This window comes from Peromyscus californicus, unplaced genomic scaffold (genome assembly GCF_007827085.1).
Source record: "Peromyscus californicus insignis strain IS unplaced genomic scaffold, ASM782708v3 Scaffold_2__1_contigs__length_46816999, whole genome shotgun sequence".
Taxonomy (NCBI): Eukaryota; Metazoa; Chordata; class Mammalia; order Rodentia; family Cricetidae; genus Peromyscus; species Peromyscus californicus.
Window position 1 is genome coordinate 10,839,394 of NW_026294540.1, and position 17,044 is coordinate 10,856,437.

A 17,044-nucleotide genomic window follows, 5' to 3' on the forward strand; every position below is an offset into this window, starting at 1 on the left:
AAACCGCGGCTTTCCGAGGCGGATCTCCCTTTTAACACCTTCTAAACAAGGGCTAATGAGGCCACTGCATTACTCTATCAACACACAATCATTAGCGACTGAGAAATACACACACACACACACACACACACACACACGCGTGCGCGCGCAAGCACGCACACACCACACACACACACACACACACACACACACACACACACACACACTCACACCACGAGCTGCCAAAGTCGGGCCAATTCTAAAGCAACCCAAATTAGTCTAACAAAAAGAAGGTGGGGGAGTGGAGGGGTGGGGAGAGGAGGGGGAGAGAAGGGGAGGGGGAGGAGAGAGAGAGAGAGAGAGAGAGAGAGAGAGAGAGAGAGAGAGAGAGAGAGAGAGAGAGAGAGAGAGAGAAACAAAACAAACAGAAAGACCAAGCTAGGTCGAAAGACAAAACTCAAAGTCATAGTAGGTGGGCTGGGGACTCTTCATTTGAAGGGACATCCAAGGCAAACTGCCCTCTCTGAACTTTAGAGAAGCCACTTCCGGGGGGGGGGGGGAGCCCATTGGGTGGATTCTGCTGGCTGTGGGGCCAGAGGAGTCCCAAACTACTTGGGGTTGGGCCCCACCGAGCGGCATCTCAGCCAAGTCCTGCTCTCAACCCAGCCGGGTCCAGGGAAACCGGCAGCATGGAATCCAGCCACGACACTAAGCGTGAGATTTGTCTCCCTCTAAGCGGGGGGGGAAAAAAAATAAATGTCAGTTTCGCTCACAAGTGGCGGGGGCTTCATCTGACCTCTTCCAAGGCCCCTTCTTGCTGAAAAGGACCAACCTAGGCTCCGGGGAAGCCAGAGCCTGAATTCTGCCCTAGGAAAGTGTCTTTACAGGCCAAGGGTGAGCTGTAGGTAGCCTGCTGGTGGGGGTCCCAACAGCCCAAGGGTGGGGCTTCATGGGGGAGGTAAGGAGTGGGGGGGGCTCACTCCCTGCCCTGCCTGCTTGGGATCTATGGGGCCCGGCATTTCCAAAGCAGAGCCCAACACCCCAACTGACACCCTGCAGCTAGCTCCCTCCTGAGCAGCAGCCCTTTAAAGCGCCGTGGGGCTCAGCTAGCTGACCCGATGTCTTTCAGACCTAGCACTCCACTACGCCTTGGGAAATGGTCTTACTGGCACATCTCCCGAGCCGCCTCGGATAGCTCACCTCCCGGAAAGGAGGAGAGGAAAGCCAGAAGAATGAAAGAGGAGGTGAGGATGAAATAAATCCCAGCCGGGTTTGTAAACATCCCAGGTCGGGCCCCCGCCCCCGCCCAGTTTCAAAGCCGCTTAATTCACGAGTGTTCACGTTACAGGAGGGCCCGGACCCCCCGCAAAGATGCTCTGGAAACCCAGTGGTCCACAGTGTCGCGCGAGCAGGACTCATCCGCCTACCCGGTTTTGTCCCCCCCCCCCCCCCCCGTGTCCCTCCTGAGGCCAGGACACACCGTCCCTACTTGGATCTGGACTGGGGACTCCATTCAGGTCTGTGGGTCCTGCGGGGGGGAGGGGGGGCGAGAATTCTCATCCACTCCCAATCCCACTGTATTCTTCTGGGCCTGACCCTGAGCCCTGACCCACACGGCACACCCGGCTGGAGTGCACTTGGCTGGGCTTGGATGCCCAAGGTCCGTTGAGTCTTGAGGCAGAGACTGGAGACCCGGGTCTGCCGGGAGTACGGAGGCCGACGCTTCGCTCGGGCCTGGCCTCCACCCCCGTTCCTACCCCGGGCGGATGCCTCTGGGCGGCGGGCCGTGCGCGGCGGGATGCTGAGTGTCTGTGCGCGGGGCCGCCTATATTTACACCCAAAACAAAATAATTACACTCTTGTCGGAGGGAGAAAGCCAGTGATTAGGCGCAGGCTCTTTGCGGCAAAGCAGTTTCTCAGTGGTACACCAGTATAATTTTTCACGGCTGGCTGAAATCAAAGAGGGGAAGTAATGAATCCGGAGAGCAATTTAAATTTACAATTTGTAACGCCGCCGCCGCCGCCGCCGCCGCCGCGCAGACCCGGCCGAGAGCGCAGCTCCCAGGCGTTCACTGCGTTTGTTTAATGTTAAAGCTTCGCTGGCTCTTGGTGGGGTGGGGGGTGGGGGTTGGATAAGGATGCGTGATGGGGTAGGGGGGGGTAATGATCGAGATCGGAAGGGAACTGGCTGCTTCGACACCTGAGATGCTTGGGGGCGGGGGGAAAGGCGGGAGGACAAGGGGCAAACCTCCTGGATCCCCGCCCCCTCAATCCCCCACCCCCCGGCCAGCGCCGGGCCTCCAGCCTGCCCCTTCATAAATAAAAATAAATAAATAAACGCATAAATAAATAAGTACAAAACAAACAAAAACAACCCCGGCTGCTCGGGCCATTCTAAGGCGGGTAGCGAGTTAAGAAGACTTCGAAGGACTCAGAGATGGCCGGCCTCTTTCTTGCTTGGTTGAAGAATTTCCGAGGCATGGGGAGCCGAGCGGAGCAGAGGTGCGCCCGGCGGCGACCCAACGGAAATGTCCTGCTCAGCCCGCGGCGCAAGAGGCACCTCCTTCCTCCACCGCTGTCCAGTGTCCCCAGCTGGAAACCGGGAGAAAGACACCCCCACGCCCAAGCTCTCCGGGTCTTGAAACTCCCACTCCAGCCGGGAGGTGTGCGTCTCTTCGCCAGTAATTAATTACCGAACTCAAGGGGGAATATGCAAGGAACATTTTACTAACTCTACAGGGCTTAAGTGATTGGAAACAGATTATTATCGTGTTTGTCTTTTGTCTGTTTCATTTATCCCCGCACCGTCTGTTGAGCAGTAATGTTGATACTCTTTACTCTAGAAGGGAGATTTTTATATAGTAAATTCCATCAACATCTTGTATAAGTGACATTGAGTCTTGGCGCATCACCCTGTTAAGACACAAGCGTTTATTAGTTACATATAGGAGGGAATTTCACTGCCGGGTGGCCATCTGTCAGTGCTGTTAGGGCGGGATAATATATAAAATAGCTGGTCTGCTATTTTCCCCGGTGCTATCGTGGAGTAGAGAAAACTATCGTAGCTGCCAGGCTGGCATGGGGGGGGGGTATGAGTTCCTGTAAGTGGGGCTGAACCATATGAATCCAGTGAGGCACCCAGGTGACTCCGAAGGGCAGTAACTAGGCAAGTCCTTTGAGCCCTTCCAACCAACCCCTCACAGGCCACAACCAATGGCTCAGCCCTAGGTGGCCCCCACCCACAGCCAGGCTTGAGGACCCCCTGGGATTGTCGCTTTCTACTACAGTCTCCTTCCTGGCCCCGGCATTCAGTGGCTGGAGTAGGGCTGCACATTGACATTCAGGAACATTCCAGGAGAAGTGAAGTAATGGGTTCATCCAAGAGTGGAGAACCAGACAGGGCTGGCTGGACAGAACCCTGACTCGGGAGAGAGGAGGGGTCTGACACCTTAGATTCCTTGTGGTGACTTGAGGGAGTGTGTGGCCACAACTGGGGGCGGGGGGGGGGGGGGATGGTGTGCTGAGAAGGAAGGGTGAGTGACTGTTGGTATCAGGGTGGGAGTTTTCTCCACACATCTCAGCAGCCATGCATAATGGGAAGCGGCCTTTGAAGTGTTTTGATGGATGCCAGACTCCAAACTGGGGCAAAAAGGCAGAGGAAGAAAAGAAAATGGGGGGGGATAGAGAAAGAAAGAGGGGAGGGAGGAGGACCAGGAAGACGGGAAGCGTGGAGCCACTGAGCTAAAGGCAGGAGCACTCCAGGAGAATTCAGGGAGGTGGGGGAAACCTCCAAAAGACAAAGGCAGAGAGGGTAGTGGGCTTGCCTCAGCCCGGAGCCTGTGCAACTCCCCTTCTCTGGGCTCTTCTATATTTCCTCTGTGTCCTGTCCGAGCTCGAGGCTCATTCGTAGCCCGGGAAGGCTGGGTGCTGCCACACAGCTTCCTTTGGAGGCTTCTAGAACCTCTCTCCATAGGCCTAAGAGGCCCAAGTTCAATCCAGCCTGCTTGGTCCCAGTCTCCCTGCAGGTCCCGGTCCCCCTGGCAAACTAGTGACAGAAGCTACCTGAGTTGGGGGTACCCTTTTCCAAAGGCCCAGCTGATGGGTCTCTCCAAATCTTTTCCCCCCATCCATGAAGATAATCGCGGCTAGTGGTACCCATACAAACACATTCCCTCTAGTCCTACAAGAGTCCTGTAAATAAAAACCCACTGTCCAAAACACACACACACACACACACACACACACACACACACACACACACACACACACACGGGTCTACAAAATTCTGTGCCCAAGATCACACAGCCGAGCTCAGTCACACACACACAGGGTCTCTAGCAGGAACACACGCATTTAGACAGACATACACTCGGACGTTAAAGTACATCTTCCTGTCAGGGCTAGCATGTGCAATAGGAGTGATCATACATGCTCGCCCTTTCACAGAGGAGCACATCCTCTGGCATCCAGGGGACTCACGTAAGCAGACACATGCAGACGCAGGCCGACAAATAATTTTAATGCACATATTAACACACAACGCAAGCAGGACCCACGAGAAATTATAAACACGAAAATTTACACGCAAAAAAAAATCCCCCCCAAAAAAATATCAAAACCCCTCCAAGTCCCAGGGCTTGATCACGAACACACTATAGATAGAATAAAATGATAGTTTTCAAGCAGCGCATATATAACTAACAAACTCAGTAAATAAATACACCCAAACAAACATTCACAGCCAAGTCTTGGCACAAATCCTATCTGGCTCCAACCCTTGGGCCCCAGCCCCTCACCATCAGGGGTCTTCCCAGGAGCAAGCAGATATCCAGAAACACATTCCCATCCTACCTCGCCCCCGAAGCATGCGGTGGCCTGGCTGGCCAAGCAGAAACAAGGCCTGGTCCCTTTTCTCTCCCTACCCCAGGTCCCTTTATACCCCTCCGGGCCCCTCTGCGTACATCTGCGGGCACTCTCACACCTGCGAAGCTGCCTTTGGCCCTAGGAGCAGCGGGGAACTTAAAAGCCCTCGGGCTCGGGAGTCACGGTGGGATGGCGCCCGGCAGTGGCCGGACTCCCTTGCTCTGCAGAGTGGCCTACTCACCACGGGTCTCGCCAGGCTGACCTGGAATATGGACAGTGTGGCAGAGAAAGACGTAGTGAGTGCCACCTCCTATCTACCAGCCTGAACACCCATCCGAGGTAGATTTCCCCTCTCTCCACACCTCCCCCAGAGCCGGTGAGCTGGACACTTAGACCTGACGTTCGGGATTCCCCGACCAGGCCAGTTGATATATATCCCTGCTCCAACCTTGCTGGGGGTGGGAGATGGGGGCATATAACTACCCAAGCTTCCCGCCTTCACTCTCTTTCGGTGAGAAAAGCCCGCCTGGGCCCCAGCCCCGCGTATGACAAAAGAAACCACAGCCCTGGAGACCGATCTCAGGGTCTCAACTCCAGGGCTCAGAGCCCGAGCGAGCCGCAGTCCTAAGTCAGAGGGAGCAGGGCGGGTTCGGAAGCAGAGGACTCCAGCGCTCTCCCGGCAACTTCTACAGGTTGCGAGGGTGCCAAACTGGGTGGGAGGTCCCTCCCTGACTAGGCCTTGGAACCCTGCCCCCAAAAAATATTTGCGAAAGAGAGAGAAACAGAACCCCGGTTTTCGGATCGCGCCCCCACCCCTCCAGGCCCAAACTGGAAGGTAAATACTTACTTAGCCTCGGAACCAGGTACTAGCAAATACTCGGCAATACTGATGTCTTGTTTTTTTTGCTCTGTCCTGACCGCAACGCTGTAGCCAATTTAGATATGCTATAAATTTAAGAGGTTGCTATGGCCACGGCGCGCCCATTGGCCGCCCGGCACCCTACGTGCCGCACCACGTCACCAAATCTGAATAAGGATGCGCGAATTAGGCGGCGGCCAGACAAAGATGAGGATCGGGACCGCTTGAAAGTGGGGGAAAGTGCCGGCGCCTCCGTCAACCGGGAAAGCCGCTCGCCAGTGCCGAAGCCAGCAGCCGCCGAGGACACCTGCTCGAGGCTGGAGCGAGCGCCCGGGCGCGACCCGTGGCATGAGGCTGTGACCGCCGCCGCCCTCCGCGCCACTCTGGGCAGCGCAGCGCCAGGCCGAGGAGCGTCGGAGGACTTGACCCCGCGAAATCTTGGTTGATCCCTACGGGACTTGTCCCTGCCGAGGCCCAGGGAGCAGGGAGGCTGAAAGCCACTGCAGCGGGGACCGGGAGGCCCTCAGGGCCCAGGGGCCCCAAGGAGGACGAGGCGGCCCGAGCCGCCCCGGGGCGCGCGGCTATGATGGTGCACTGTGCCGGCTGTGAGCGGCCCATCCTCGACCGCTTTCTGCTGAACGTGCTGGACCGCGCGTGGCATATCAAATGTGTTCAATGCTGCGAGTGCAAAACCAACCTCTCAGAGAAGTGCTTCTCCCGGGAGGGCAAGCTGTACTGTAAAAACGACTTCTTCAGGTAAGAGGCCCCGCCGCGCCCTGCTGCCTACCCCTGGCTGGCCGGATTTCCACCCGGGCACCTCGGGAATTGGGGGGCCAGGAGACCCATCCCAGCTTAGAGGGGAGGCAGAGAGGCCTCTGCCCTCCTCAAGCCCTGTCGTCGGCTCCTCCTCGTGAGAAGCTAAGGCGAGGAAGGAGGACATGGCTTGGCGGCCTCACCTTGGGGTCTGCCAGACGGTAGAGAGCAGCCAGATGGCTGAACCAGGAAGCCCAGCAACTTGCTCCCGGCCCCTTTCCCCACAACTGAGTCCCCGGGACAGAAGGTTCAGGACCCACGTCCCTAGATCCCAAAGGTGCTCCAGGAGTTGTGAGCAGCTGGGGGCTTCACGTTCCCAACAGTAACCCTGAGCCCAGAGGGTAATCTGAGGACAAACAGAAACTTCCCAGTTCCAAAAGGCCCCAGCCAGGGAGGGCTCTTCCAGAGAGGAGGGACAGAGAACCTTCCCCTTGTCCCCCACCCCCCATCCCTGATCCATTTTCTCCCTAGTTGGAAAGGCACTGAAGAAATGGAGGCTGAGAATCAGCAGGTCTGTTCTGTGAGGTATCGCCTCCCTTCCCAAGTCCACATGCCCCACCACAACCACCCCAGGCAAGCCAGGACCCAGTGCCTCTGTGGGCCTCAGTTTCCCCAGGTGGGAAATGCTAAGGGGCAGCCTAGAAACCTGTGGTGTTTTGGATAGCTGCTCTTTCTGCTTGCTTCCACCGGGCACCCTGACTGGCTTTGTGAGTCTGAATTCCAGGCACTAAGGGGGCGTGATAAGCTCAGCTGAGGAGAAAGGCAGCCGCCTGCCCCAGTGGCCGGGCACTTGGGAATTTGAATAGAAGAAAATGTCAGCCGAGCCTTTACACGTGTAAACTCCCCGGCCCCGGAGGCCCTGGCGCCCCTAATGTGGCATGCTTGCAAAGCACCTAATGATTTTTGATAAGGTGTATATAGCCAATTATGCTGCCGGATAAGGCCAAAAGTGACTTATGGTCTCTAATGCCCTCACTCTATCAATGTCACCCAAATTCACTCTGTTTAGAGACATAGGTGTGAGTGTATGGGGGGGGGTCCCCCAAGGTTCTGAGCGTTCTTCTTCCTCTCCCCCACAGCCTGTCCACCTTCCTGTACCTATTGTGTGGGGGAGGATGAGGGTACTTTCTTCCAGACCCCAAGGAAGTAAGTAAAGGGATTGGTTTAGAGGAAAGGAAACAGGGCTTTGGAGTAATCCCAGGTCCCAGCCGCGAAGGACGTGAGATGAGCTTCTGTCCCCATTCTCCCGACGCCTGCCAGGGCCAGAGATGGGGGAGGAGGGTGTGTGTGTGTGTGTGTGTGTGTGTGTGTGTGTGTGTGTGCAGAAACTGACTTCCTGTTTCCAGAATGTACTCCTCTGACAGTCTCTTGTCCCCAGCTCCTGGGGTGGGGGGGTGGGGTGTCCAGCAGATCTCCCAGGTAGCACCAGAAGCTAGAGGAAAGTTCTGGGGCATTCATTTCTGTTCAGATACTCCACCCCACTGCGAAAGACAGACAGTGGTGGTCCTGTCCGGGACACCCGCTTCCCAATCCAGGAGGCAGAGCTAAGAAGGATGGAAACCTAACCTACAGGCTTTAAATCCTTTGTGGGCTCCTGAGACAGCCAAGGCAGATTTGGTGGTGACCTGAGGGCAGGGGACACATCCTGGGACACCCTGAACCCTTGCCTGTCTCAAGGCTGCTCGTCCAGCTCTTCCAGTCACGGCCCCCATAAAGCTTGAATCAACACACTAAAAGCAGGACCACCTGGCCCCAAACCCAGCCCTGACTAGGGAGACCAGAATTAGGCTTCTATTTGACAGATACGGGAATAGAGGTGTCTGGGAAGCCCGAGTGGGTGGGAAGAGGTCAGCACTGAAGAGGACTTGGACACCGGGCCCATCTCGCCGCCACCTCACAGTGACAGGCAGGCGCCTTGTATCCACAGGCGCTTTGGCACGAAGTGCGCCGGCTGTGCGCAAGGCATCTCTCCCAGCGACCTGGTGCGCAAGGCCCGGAGCAAAGTCTTCCATCTCAGCTGCTTCACCTGCATGGTGTGCAACAAACAGCTGTCCACGGGAGAGGAACTCTACGTGATCGACGAAAACAAGTTTGTGTGCAAAGACGACTACCTGAGCTCCTCTAGCCTCAAGGAGGGAAGCCTCAACTCAGGTATGGAAGGAGGCCTCTGCCGTTTCCCAGCGTTCCTCCCCACGCTATTGGACTTTAACAACCAGCCTGGCACATTCAACCGTCACCCTGTCATCCCGCCACCCCGGGCCGGGCTGACTTCAGCCCAGGACTCATCTGCTGGAGGGGGGGGGGGGGGCGCTTCAGGGCTGGGGAGACAAGAGCCAGTTCTAGAGGGGAACCCGCAGCCAGGCTCTTCTCCCCTCCCCTCAATTTAGAATTGCAAAGAAATCCACCACCACCACCACCACCCCTTCAGTGTTATTTGAGGTCCTGGTAAATTTTTGAAGGACCGGCAGGCTCGTAGCTATTTGGAGAAAAGAGAGACGGGGCAGGGGGAGGGGGAGAGGGGACAATGTGTATACCCTTCTCTGTCCCCACTCCTGAAGAAAAGGTCCTCCAGAGGGTGTGCCGCGCTTCCCCGGGAGTCTCCGACTTTCGACTTGTTGGGGGGGCGGGGACGCTGAGAAGGTCCTTTCAAATCAAGCCTGGCCTGGAGGGAGTGGGTGGGCGCCAAGTCCGGGGGAGGGGTGGCCCCTGCTTTGGGAGGGAACCCCCGCAACCGAGGCAGAGAGCCTGGGTCTTCAGGAACGGGGTTTCAGAGTTGGAGACAGATCGCGCTGACGCCGCTGTCCTGTCCCCAATCCGTCCGCCCCCCGCAGTGTCATCCTGTACGGACCGCAGTCTGTCCCCGGACCTCCAGGACCCGTTACAGGACGACCCCAAAGAGACCGACAACTCGACCTCATCGGACAAGGAGACCGCCAACAACGAGAACGAGGAACAGAACTCCGGCACCAAGCGGCGCGGCCCGCGCACCACCATCAAAGCCAAGCAGCTGGAGACGCTCAAGGCGGCCTTCGCGGCCACGCCCAAGCCCACGCGCCACATCCGCGAACAGCTGGCCCAGGAAACCGGCCTCAACATGAGGGTCATTCAGGTACGGCCGGTGGGCCTGCCCTCCCGACCAGCAGGAGTGCCTCCCGTCGGGCAGCCCAGCCTTTGAACGCTCAGGGACAGTCGGTGCACCCGAAGTTGGTTGAGGCCATCAGGGCACCCTTTGGAGGCGGGGAATTTTGAGCCAAAAGGTTTGTTAAGGTCCCACTGTCCTGGCAATGTGATTTTTTTTTTTTTTTTTTTGGACGAGGTCGCCAGATCTCTCTGAATTCCGTCCACCCCCCTCACTGCACCCTGATCAACTAATGGCTTAAGTCTCTCTGGCCTCCAGGACCCCTTCCTTCCTCTCTCCAAGCCCAGAAAGGGGCAATGTCCTCGCGCCCTAGCGTTGGCAAAGCGACAGTCGGCTGGAGCCTGGCTCTGTAGCCGCGGGGCGAGGGCCTGGAGGGGCAGGAGGTCTTTATAAAGCCGTCAGACCGCGGGCAAGCCGAGGACCAGGAAGCCGGGGTCTTTATGAGTCACCCCACGGGTCCGCGAAATCCTTCACCCTTGGCTGGTTCGCCGAAGCCCCTCTCCGCCCCTCCTGGACTAATCCGGCCCAGCCCTCGCCTCGGGGGAGTTATGGTGTGCCCAAGGCGCTAGGACCCAGCAGGGCCAGCCTCAGCAGGAGGAGGGGGGGAGGGCATTCCTGACCTCCAGCTCACAGCCCCTTCCTTCACCCCAGGTGTGGTTTCAGAACCGAAGGTCCAAAGAACGTCGCATGAAACAGCTGAGCGCTCTGGGAGCCCGGAGACACGCCTTCTTCCGGAGTCCGCGGCGCATGCGTCCCCTGGGCGGCCGCTTGGACGAGTCTGAGATGTTGGGGTCTACCCCGTACACTTACTACGGAGGTAAGGGGCGCCTGGGGACGCTCTACTATTCCCCCCGGGCGCACAGCTACTCTGGGCCTCCTAGCGTTTGGGGCCACAGTAGGGCAGCTTTTATTTTTCCCAAACCCACGCAGGTTATACACAAAGCCATCCCTAGACAAGACTCATTAGCATAGGCTACTCACCTACAGGTACCTCCTGAACAGGCACACCCACACAGGACACATGGACTCACACACACCCGCTCGCAAATGAGACCTCAGTGAAACGGCTAGACGTGGCAGACAAGCACGCACAGGTACGGTCCATTCCCCTCAGAGGGAGAGACCTACAGACACACTTGCCGGGTCATACTGGGGCAGTGCCGGTGAACGCCAAGTACCTTTCACCGCCCAAATGGCCTTACTTCCATTACCCACTGCCGGTGGCTTGGTGAGCTTAGGGAAGGCTGGAACCCCATCAGCTTGATACTGGGGAGAAGGGGGCCTGCATTCCCGAAGCTAGCTAGCTTCAAAGGCAGCAAGCAATTCTGTTCTGCTACAGACACCCTGGGTTCCGCGTGCAGAAGGCTCAAACGCTTGTGTGAATCTAGGGCCCACGCGGGTCCAAGCAAAGGGGTTGATCTAGAATGGGGTAGGGAGAGATGATGCTCCGGACTCATCTTTGGGTCTAGGGAGAATGACCGGTTGCTTTGCACGGACAGGTTCCTGACGTCCGTTAATAGACTCAAGCCTGCTTGCTCTGGCCCTTTCTTCTCTTGCTCTCCGGGACTGCTGTCCCATCCCAGCACCCCATCTTCCTCCCAGCTTCTGGGCCTGGCCTGCTCCCTGGGGGAGGGGGAGTTGCTAGCCTGCCCCAGTCCCCGTCTCAGAGGTCTCTGTAGGGAGGATGCGCTTCTCTAGATTCCCGAGGCTTCCAATCTGCAGAGCCACCGGGAGTCTCCAACCAATGGCCCTGAGTTATTGGTCTGCTTGGGTCTCCAAACCCAGTTGAAGAGGCAAGAAGTGAATTCCCTTTAAAAATGTGGATTCGGGGACAATGCGGGCGTGGAAAGGCGAAGGAAGCCAGGCAACCCCGTAGAAAGTAAGAGGACCCCTGGCCGGACTTCCACGTGCGGAAGCCCGGGAAGTTAATCGGCCCACAAGGCCGAGGCCCCTGGAAATTGCTGGCAAAAATATGTGAAGCGGTGATTTTTAACGTGGTGGCGCGGGGCCCAGGTTGGGGGAGCCGGAACTGTACGGTGATGGGCGTGTCCTAGGACGTGTAATCTTTCCGCCTAGCTTGTCCTCAGCACAAAAAATCTCAACCCGGAGCCCAGAGATAGTGGGGGCGGTACCCGCCTGAAAACCCCTGCTCCAACCTGAGTAATTAATCAAGGTTTTCAGGGGGACCAGCCCACCCCTCACCGATCCTGCCAACCCCTCTCTCTGAAGGCCTGCGGGACAGGGTGGGGTACAAAAACGCCAGAACCCCTTTTTTTTTCTCCGAAAACGGGATGGGGAGCGCAGGACTCCCCAACCCCCAGCCCAGCAGCCCCGCCTAATCCGCACTGGGAGATCCCGGTGGCGGCGGCCGGCAGCGGGCGAGAAAGGGGCCGGGTGGCGGGGCCCGCGGCTCCCCGTGGGAGCTCGGACAAAGCCCCAGCTGCGGCTTTTGTACCCTTTTCAGACAGCGTTTGTTCCAATTACCTCCGGCCCGGCCGCCATATGGGCGGAGGCGGCGCGCACGGCTCCAGGGCCGCGGCCTTCCCTGCTTAGCGCGTTCCCTTTCCGTTCCTTTGAGGGCCCCCAAATTCGTCTCTCTCAACCTCCCAAACTTTCGGGCGGAATGGAATTTGAGATTTTTTTTCAAAAAGTAATTGGCGGCCGTGTTAGCTGTTACCGAAACTGTCTCCACTCCAGGCAGGTCTTAAGTTAGGCAAACCCCACCCCCGATTTGGATAGGTTTCAGGACTTCGGTTAAAAAAAAAAAAAAAAAAAAGGCGGGGGGTGACTGGGACATCCAGAACTCGCCTGTGAACTCGGACCCCAAACTGAACAAGGAGAGTGGATTTCCAAAAGAAATCCTGGCCTCGGGACGGCCGGTTTTCCCGCTGTACAAAGCGGGTTTTCCCTCCAACAGGCTTAAGGCGCTCCTTTTGTTGGGGTCCTGCACCCCAATCCTGGAGGGGCCGATCTGGAGGGGAAGCCAGAGGGTGTTAGCAGAAGCAATTTCTTGTGGCGGTGTGAGCGCCTGGCCTGTGTGTCCCTGTACCCCTGGGAAGAATGTGCATTTATTTGTGTCAACTCTCCCAAAGGTCTCTGTCCGCAAATACTTCAAAACGATCTGGGTGTCCTAGCAAGCTCCTCCGGGTTGAGACTGGAGACCCGAGGCTCCCCACCCCTCCCCAACCCCGCCCCCAGGAAACCGCAAGTGGTCCTGAAAACTCGGGTCCCCTGGCCAGAGTCACTGAGCTTGGCTTTCTCCGTTCCAGGCTCGACTAGGGGGGGAGCAGAAGACATTGAGGCCGCCCCTGGCTCTGCGCCCTGCCCGCCCCGGGCCCAGGCCGCCTGCCCGACGCTTTCTGCGCTCTGGCAGCTGACCGGGGCACCCGCTTCCCCCTCTGGGGCCGCATTCCGGGTCTGAACCTCTTTGGTGCTTAGAGCTGCGGCAGCCGCTTTGTCCCCGCGCTCCTCTCCGAGCCTTGCAGCCACCAAGCCGATGGCGATTCCTGGTCTACTACTGTCTCGTTCTCTTGGGCTTATCCGTATCCTCACCGCGGCTTTATCTATCTATCTATCCATCCATCCATTTATTTATTTATTTTTCCGTCTCCCTCTTCCTGTCCTTGCTCTTTCTCACCTCTGCGTGGACTTGGCTGTGCAGAGTGCGGTGACAGGGGCTGCCCTCCACTGCCTTTCCCGCCACCTTTGATGCGGATCCTTGTCTCCGTCCGTATTCATCCCTCCATCTCTCACTAGATCTCCCCGTGGCTCTGCACCTCTGAGGCCTCTCCCCGCATCTCCTGCGTGTTTGGGAACCTGCGATTCCCTAGTCTGGCCTCCCTTGCTGCCTATGTCCCTCACTGCTCAGCGTCCTTGTAACCTCTGTGTCTTCCCCACTTGGAGACCCTCGGCCTTCGGGCCTTTGCTGTTTCTCTCTGCCTCTCCCCGGCCTTACCCGTGGCCCTCCTCGGTCCCCTTCCATTCGCAGGGTCTCGGGCTTCCTCCCTCCGCCTCTGAGGACCTCCTTAGGTCTCAGTCTAACCTAGGGTCAGTGGCATGCTCTCACGCGCCCAACGCATATCTGTACCCACAGCCCTATCCGTGTGCCCTGGCCTTTGCGCCCTCGGGTCACCTCTCCGAGGTCCCTGAGTCCTTGTCGGGCCCTAGCAGTCTGTCCTCACGCCACGTCTTATCCCTTGTCCCTTCCCGCAGACTACCAAAGCGACTACTACGCCCCGGGAGGCAACTACGACTTCTTCGCGCACGGCCCGCCCTCGCAGGCTCAGTCCCCAGCCGACTCAAGCTTCCTGGCAGCGTCGGGACCCGGCTCGACGCCGCTGGGCGCGCTGGAACCGCCGCTGGCCGGGCCGCACGGCGCGGACAACCCCAGGTTCACCGACATGATCTCGCACCCGGACACGCCCAGCCCCGAGCCCGGCCTGCCCGGCGCGCTGCACCCCATGCCTGGAGAGGTGTTCAGCGGCGGGCCCAGCCCGCCCTTCCCCATGAGCGGCACCAGCGGCTACAGCGGACCCCTGTCGCATCCCAACCCCGAGCTCAACGAGGCGGCCGTCTGGTAAGGCCAAGGGGCCGGGCCACCCCCCCTGCCATCGAGCGCTGAACGCTTCCTGGGTCACCCTCGGAGAGTCCTGTCTCTTGGGTTCGCGCCCAGCCGGCAACTCGCATCTCCACCCCCTCAGAGCTTCGGCGCGCGCCTGAGCAATTTCTTGGGACCAAAGTCAATTTTCTGGAGGGTCGAGATTCCAAGCACACCCTAGACTGCCCCCGCCCCGGGACCCCGCCGCCCACCATCACCTCTTTGAACTAAGAGGGGGTTGAAACCAAGGAGCGGAGACGGTGGCGCTACCCCTCCCTGCGAGCCGAGGCCATTGTGAAATCTTACTTCTCACTCTTTCTCTTTAAAAAAAAATAATAAAAGATAAGAAAGAGAGAGGTTGAAAAGGGAGAGAGAGAGAGAGAGAGAGAGACGAGGAAAGCCTCAGCCAGAAAAGAAAAATAGACCGCTGGTGAATGGTGGCTTTGCTGGAAGACAAATCCACCTGCGAGTTGGCGCCCCCTGGTGGCCAATCGTGAGGCTCAAGGTCAGCTTGTCTAGGAAGCTGAGCGGTCAGGACCGGGCCAGCCTGGGCCCAACTCCCCGCTCCTCCATACTTGGAGCCTGAGGGGCTGGGCAGGATTCGAACCTTCCCACCCCCAGCTCTACCCCTGAGCCGGGCGCCAAGTCGCTGGGCGTTTGCCCAGGGATTACTCTCCCTGCCCGGGGCCTGGAGGCTGGGCCATCAGGACAAACAGTACTATACTTTTTTGGAAGTCGGACGCTTCTAGGTTCCTTATTTTGTATAAAGAAGAAACAAATAAAGTATGTTTTTGTGTTTACTGTTTATTTATTGTACTCTAGTTATCTGGGGCTGGACATTTTTATATTTTTAAGAGGAGGGTGGGGCAGAGTGGGGGAGGGGAGCCAGAAAGAGGTTTACCAAAAAAAAAAAAAAACCCACAAAAAAAACCCACAAAAAAAAAAAACAGAAAACAAAAAAATAATAAAAAGAAAATCAACTTTTTTTAAAAAAGAAAGATTAATAAAAAAAATTCTTTTCTCCCTCAGCTCTGTGTGGTCTTTTTTATGCAGTGTCTTGAGAGTCAGGGTAGATGTCCCAACAGCACAATGTAACAGGTATAATGACCCCTCCCCCCAGCCCACCAGGGCAGTGTTTCTCAACCTGTGGGTCGCGACCCCTGTGGGGTCTGACGACCCTTAGACGGAGGTCACCTAAGACCATTGGAAAACATGGATATTTACATTAAGATTCATAACCATAACAAAATTACAGTTATTAAGTGGCAATGAAAATAACTGTGTGGTTGGGGTCCCCACGACATGAGGAACCAGACTGAAGGTTGAGAACCACTGTCCCAGGGGGCCTTAGTTTGGGTTTTGTTCTTATTGGGTGGTTTCTCTCTTTTTTTTTTTTTGATGATTTATTTATTTTTATGTTATGTGAATTGATATTTGTGTGAGGGTGTCGGATCCCCTGGAACTGGAGTTACAGGTAGTCGTGAGTTGCCATGTGGGTGCTGGGAATTGAACCTGCGTCCTCTGGGTCCTCTGAAAAGAGTAGCCAGTGCTCTTAACTGATGAGCCCCTGGTGGTTTCTTTCTTTCTTTCTTTATTTATTTTGTTGTGTGTGTATGTGTGTGCCATGATGTGTATGCAGAGGTCAGAGGACAACAAATTGGCCCACAGCCCTCTCCTTCCACCGGATGGGTCCCTAAGATAGAACTCACGTCATCAGGCTTGGCAGCAAGCTCCTCTACCAATGGAGCCTTCTTGCTGGCCCCACTTTGGGAGTTTCTGTGGTGGAGGATGTTCTCTCCTGCTTTTATGCACCTCACAAGCCAGCCTGGCACACGGTAGGCCTTCAAGATGACTGGGGAATGAATAGGCTGGCGTACACCTGTAATCCCAACATTTGGAAAGCTGAAGCAGGAGGATGGTAGGTTCTAAGCCAGCCTGGGCTGCACAGAGAGACCTGAGAGAGGGGGAGGGGGAACGGGGTGGTGAGATTCTAGTTTCACCCCTGTTTATGTTGCATTTAATTCCAGGTGTTATCTGCAAACAAAAGCGTACAGCCATACAGGTAAGGCTGCTAGGGTGGAAGGACCCTGGGGAGCGGGCCTGTGGTTCTCCAGGCCTAGTGAAGTACATGCTGTCTTTAGAAAAAGGGCTGGCTATGACTTTTGTTGTTCTTGTTTTGTTTTGTTTTGTTTTGGGGGACAGAGTCTTGCTATATAACCCAGGCTAGCCTCAAACCTGTGGCAAGACCTCCCTAGCACAGAGATTACAGACGTGCCCCCACTCTGATTAATGTGTGTGGTGCTGGGGATCGAACCCATGACTTCATGCATGCTAGGCGAGCCCTCTCCCCACTAAGCTGCATGTCAGGCCCCTTGAAGATGATTTAGGAGGCCCGAGGCCACACCTCAAAACAAGCCCCTCTCTCCTTTCTGCCTCAGTTTCCTGACTTGGAGAAATGGGGCTGGGAGAGGCTGCTTCTTCCGTTCCCTTCCAACTCGGGCCTGACAGGACACGAAAGACAGAAATGATATGAAAATGAATGGTAGTGCCCTGCCTTGGGTCCCCTGTCCCTCAAGCTCAGGTGAGGGAGCTGGCCCACTTTAGCATGGGTGGGGTGGGGGTAGGAGCAGATAGGGAGTGGGCAGCATGAGCGACCTGAAATGGGCACAGGGACAGGAACCTGTTCGGTTGTCCTTGCGGCCTTCAGAAGGTCCCTGCAAAGCGACCAACCGCCCCCTTGGGCCTACAGCACTCAGATCTTCATCAGATAGCTGCTCATTGTGGAGAACTCAGA

The 17,044-nt window shown here is 56.8% G+C and overlaps 1 protein-coding gene and 1 long non-coding RNA gene across 3 annotated transcripts; both read left to right on the forward strand.

The window, feature by feature from the left end:
- Positions 1-417: 417 nt before the first annotated feature.
- On the forward strand, positions 418-2,859 carry LOC128120947 (uncharacterized). Of its 2 annotated transcripts, none has more exons than XR_008222020.1 (3): positions 418-693; positions 1,109-1,223; positions 1,328-2,859. It is a non-coding gene; the product is annotated as an uncharacterized LOC128120947 (long non-coding RNA). The 2 variants fall into 2 exon arrangements; XR_008222021.1 differs by lacking the exon at positions 418-693 and adding an exon at positions 702-873.
- A 3,063-nt stretch (positions 2,860-5,922) lies between these two features.
- On the forward strand, positions 5,923-15,057 carry Lhx5 (LIM homeobox 5). The gene is made up of 5 exons (XM_052755203.1): positions 5,923-6,457; positions 8,442-8,665; positions 9,346-9,623; positions 10,305-10,470; positions 13,866-15,057. The coding sequence occupies exons 1-5, from the start codon at positions 6,285-6,287 to the stop codon at positions 14,231-14,233; spliced, it is 1,209 nt and encodes a 402-aa protein (XP_052611163.1). The 5' UTR covers positions 5,923-6,284; the 3' UTR covers positions 14,234-15,057.
- The last annotated feature ends 1,987 nt before the right edge of the window (positions 15,058-17,044 follow it).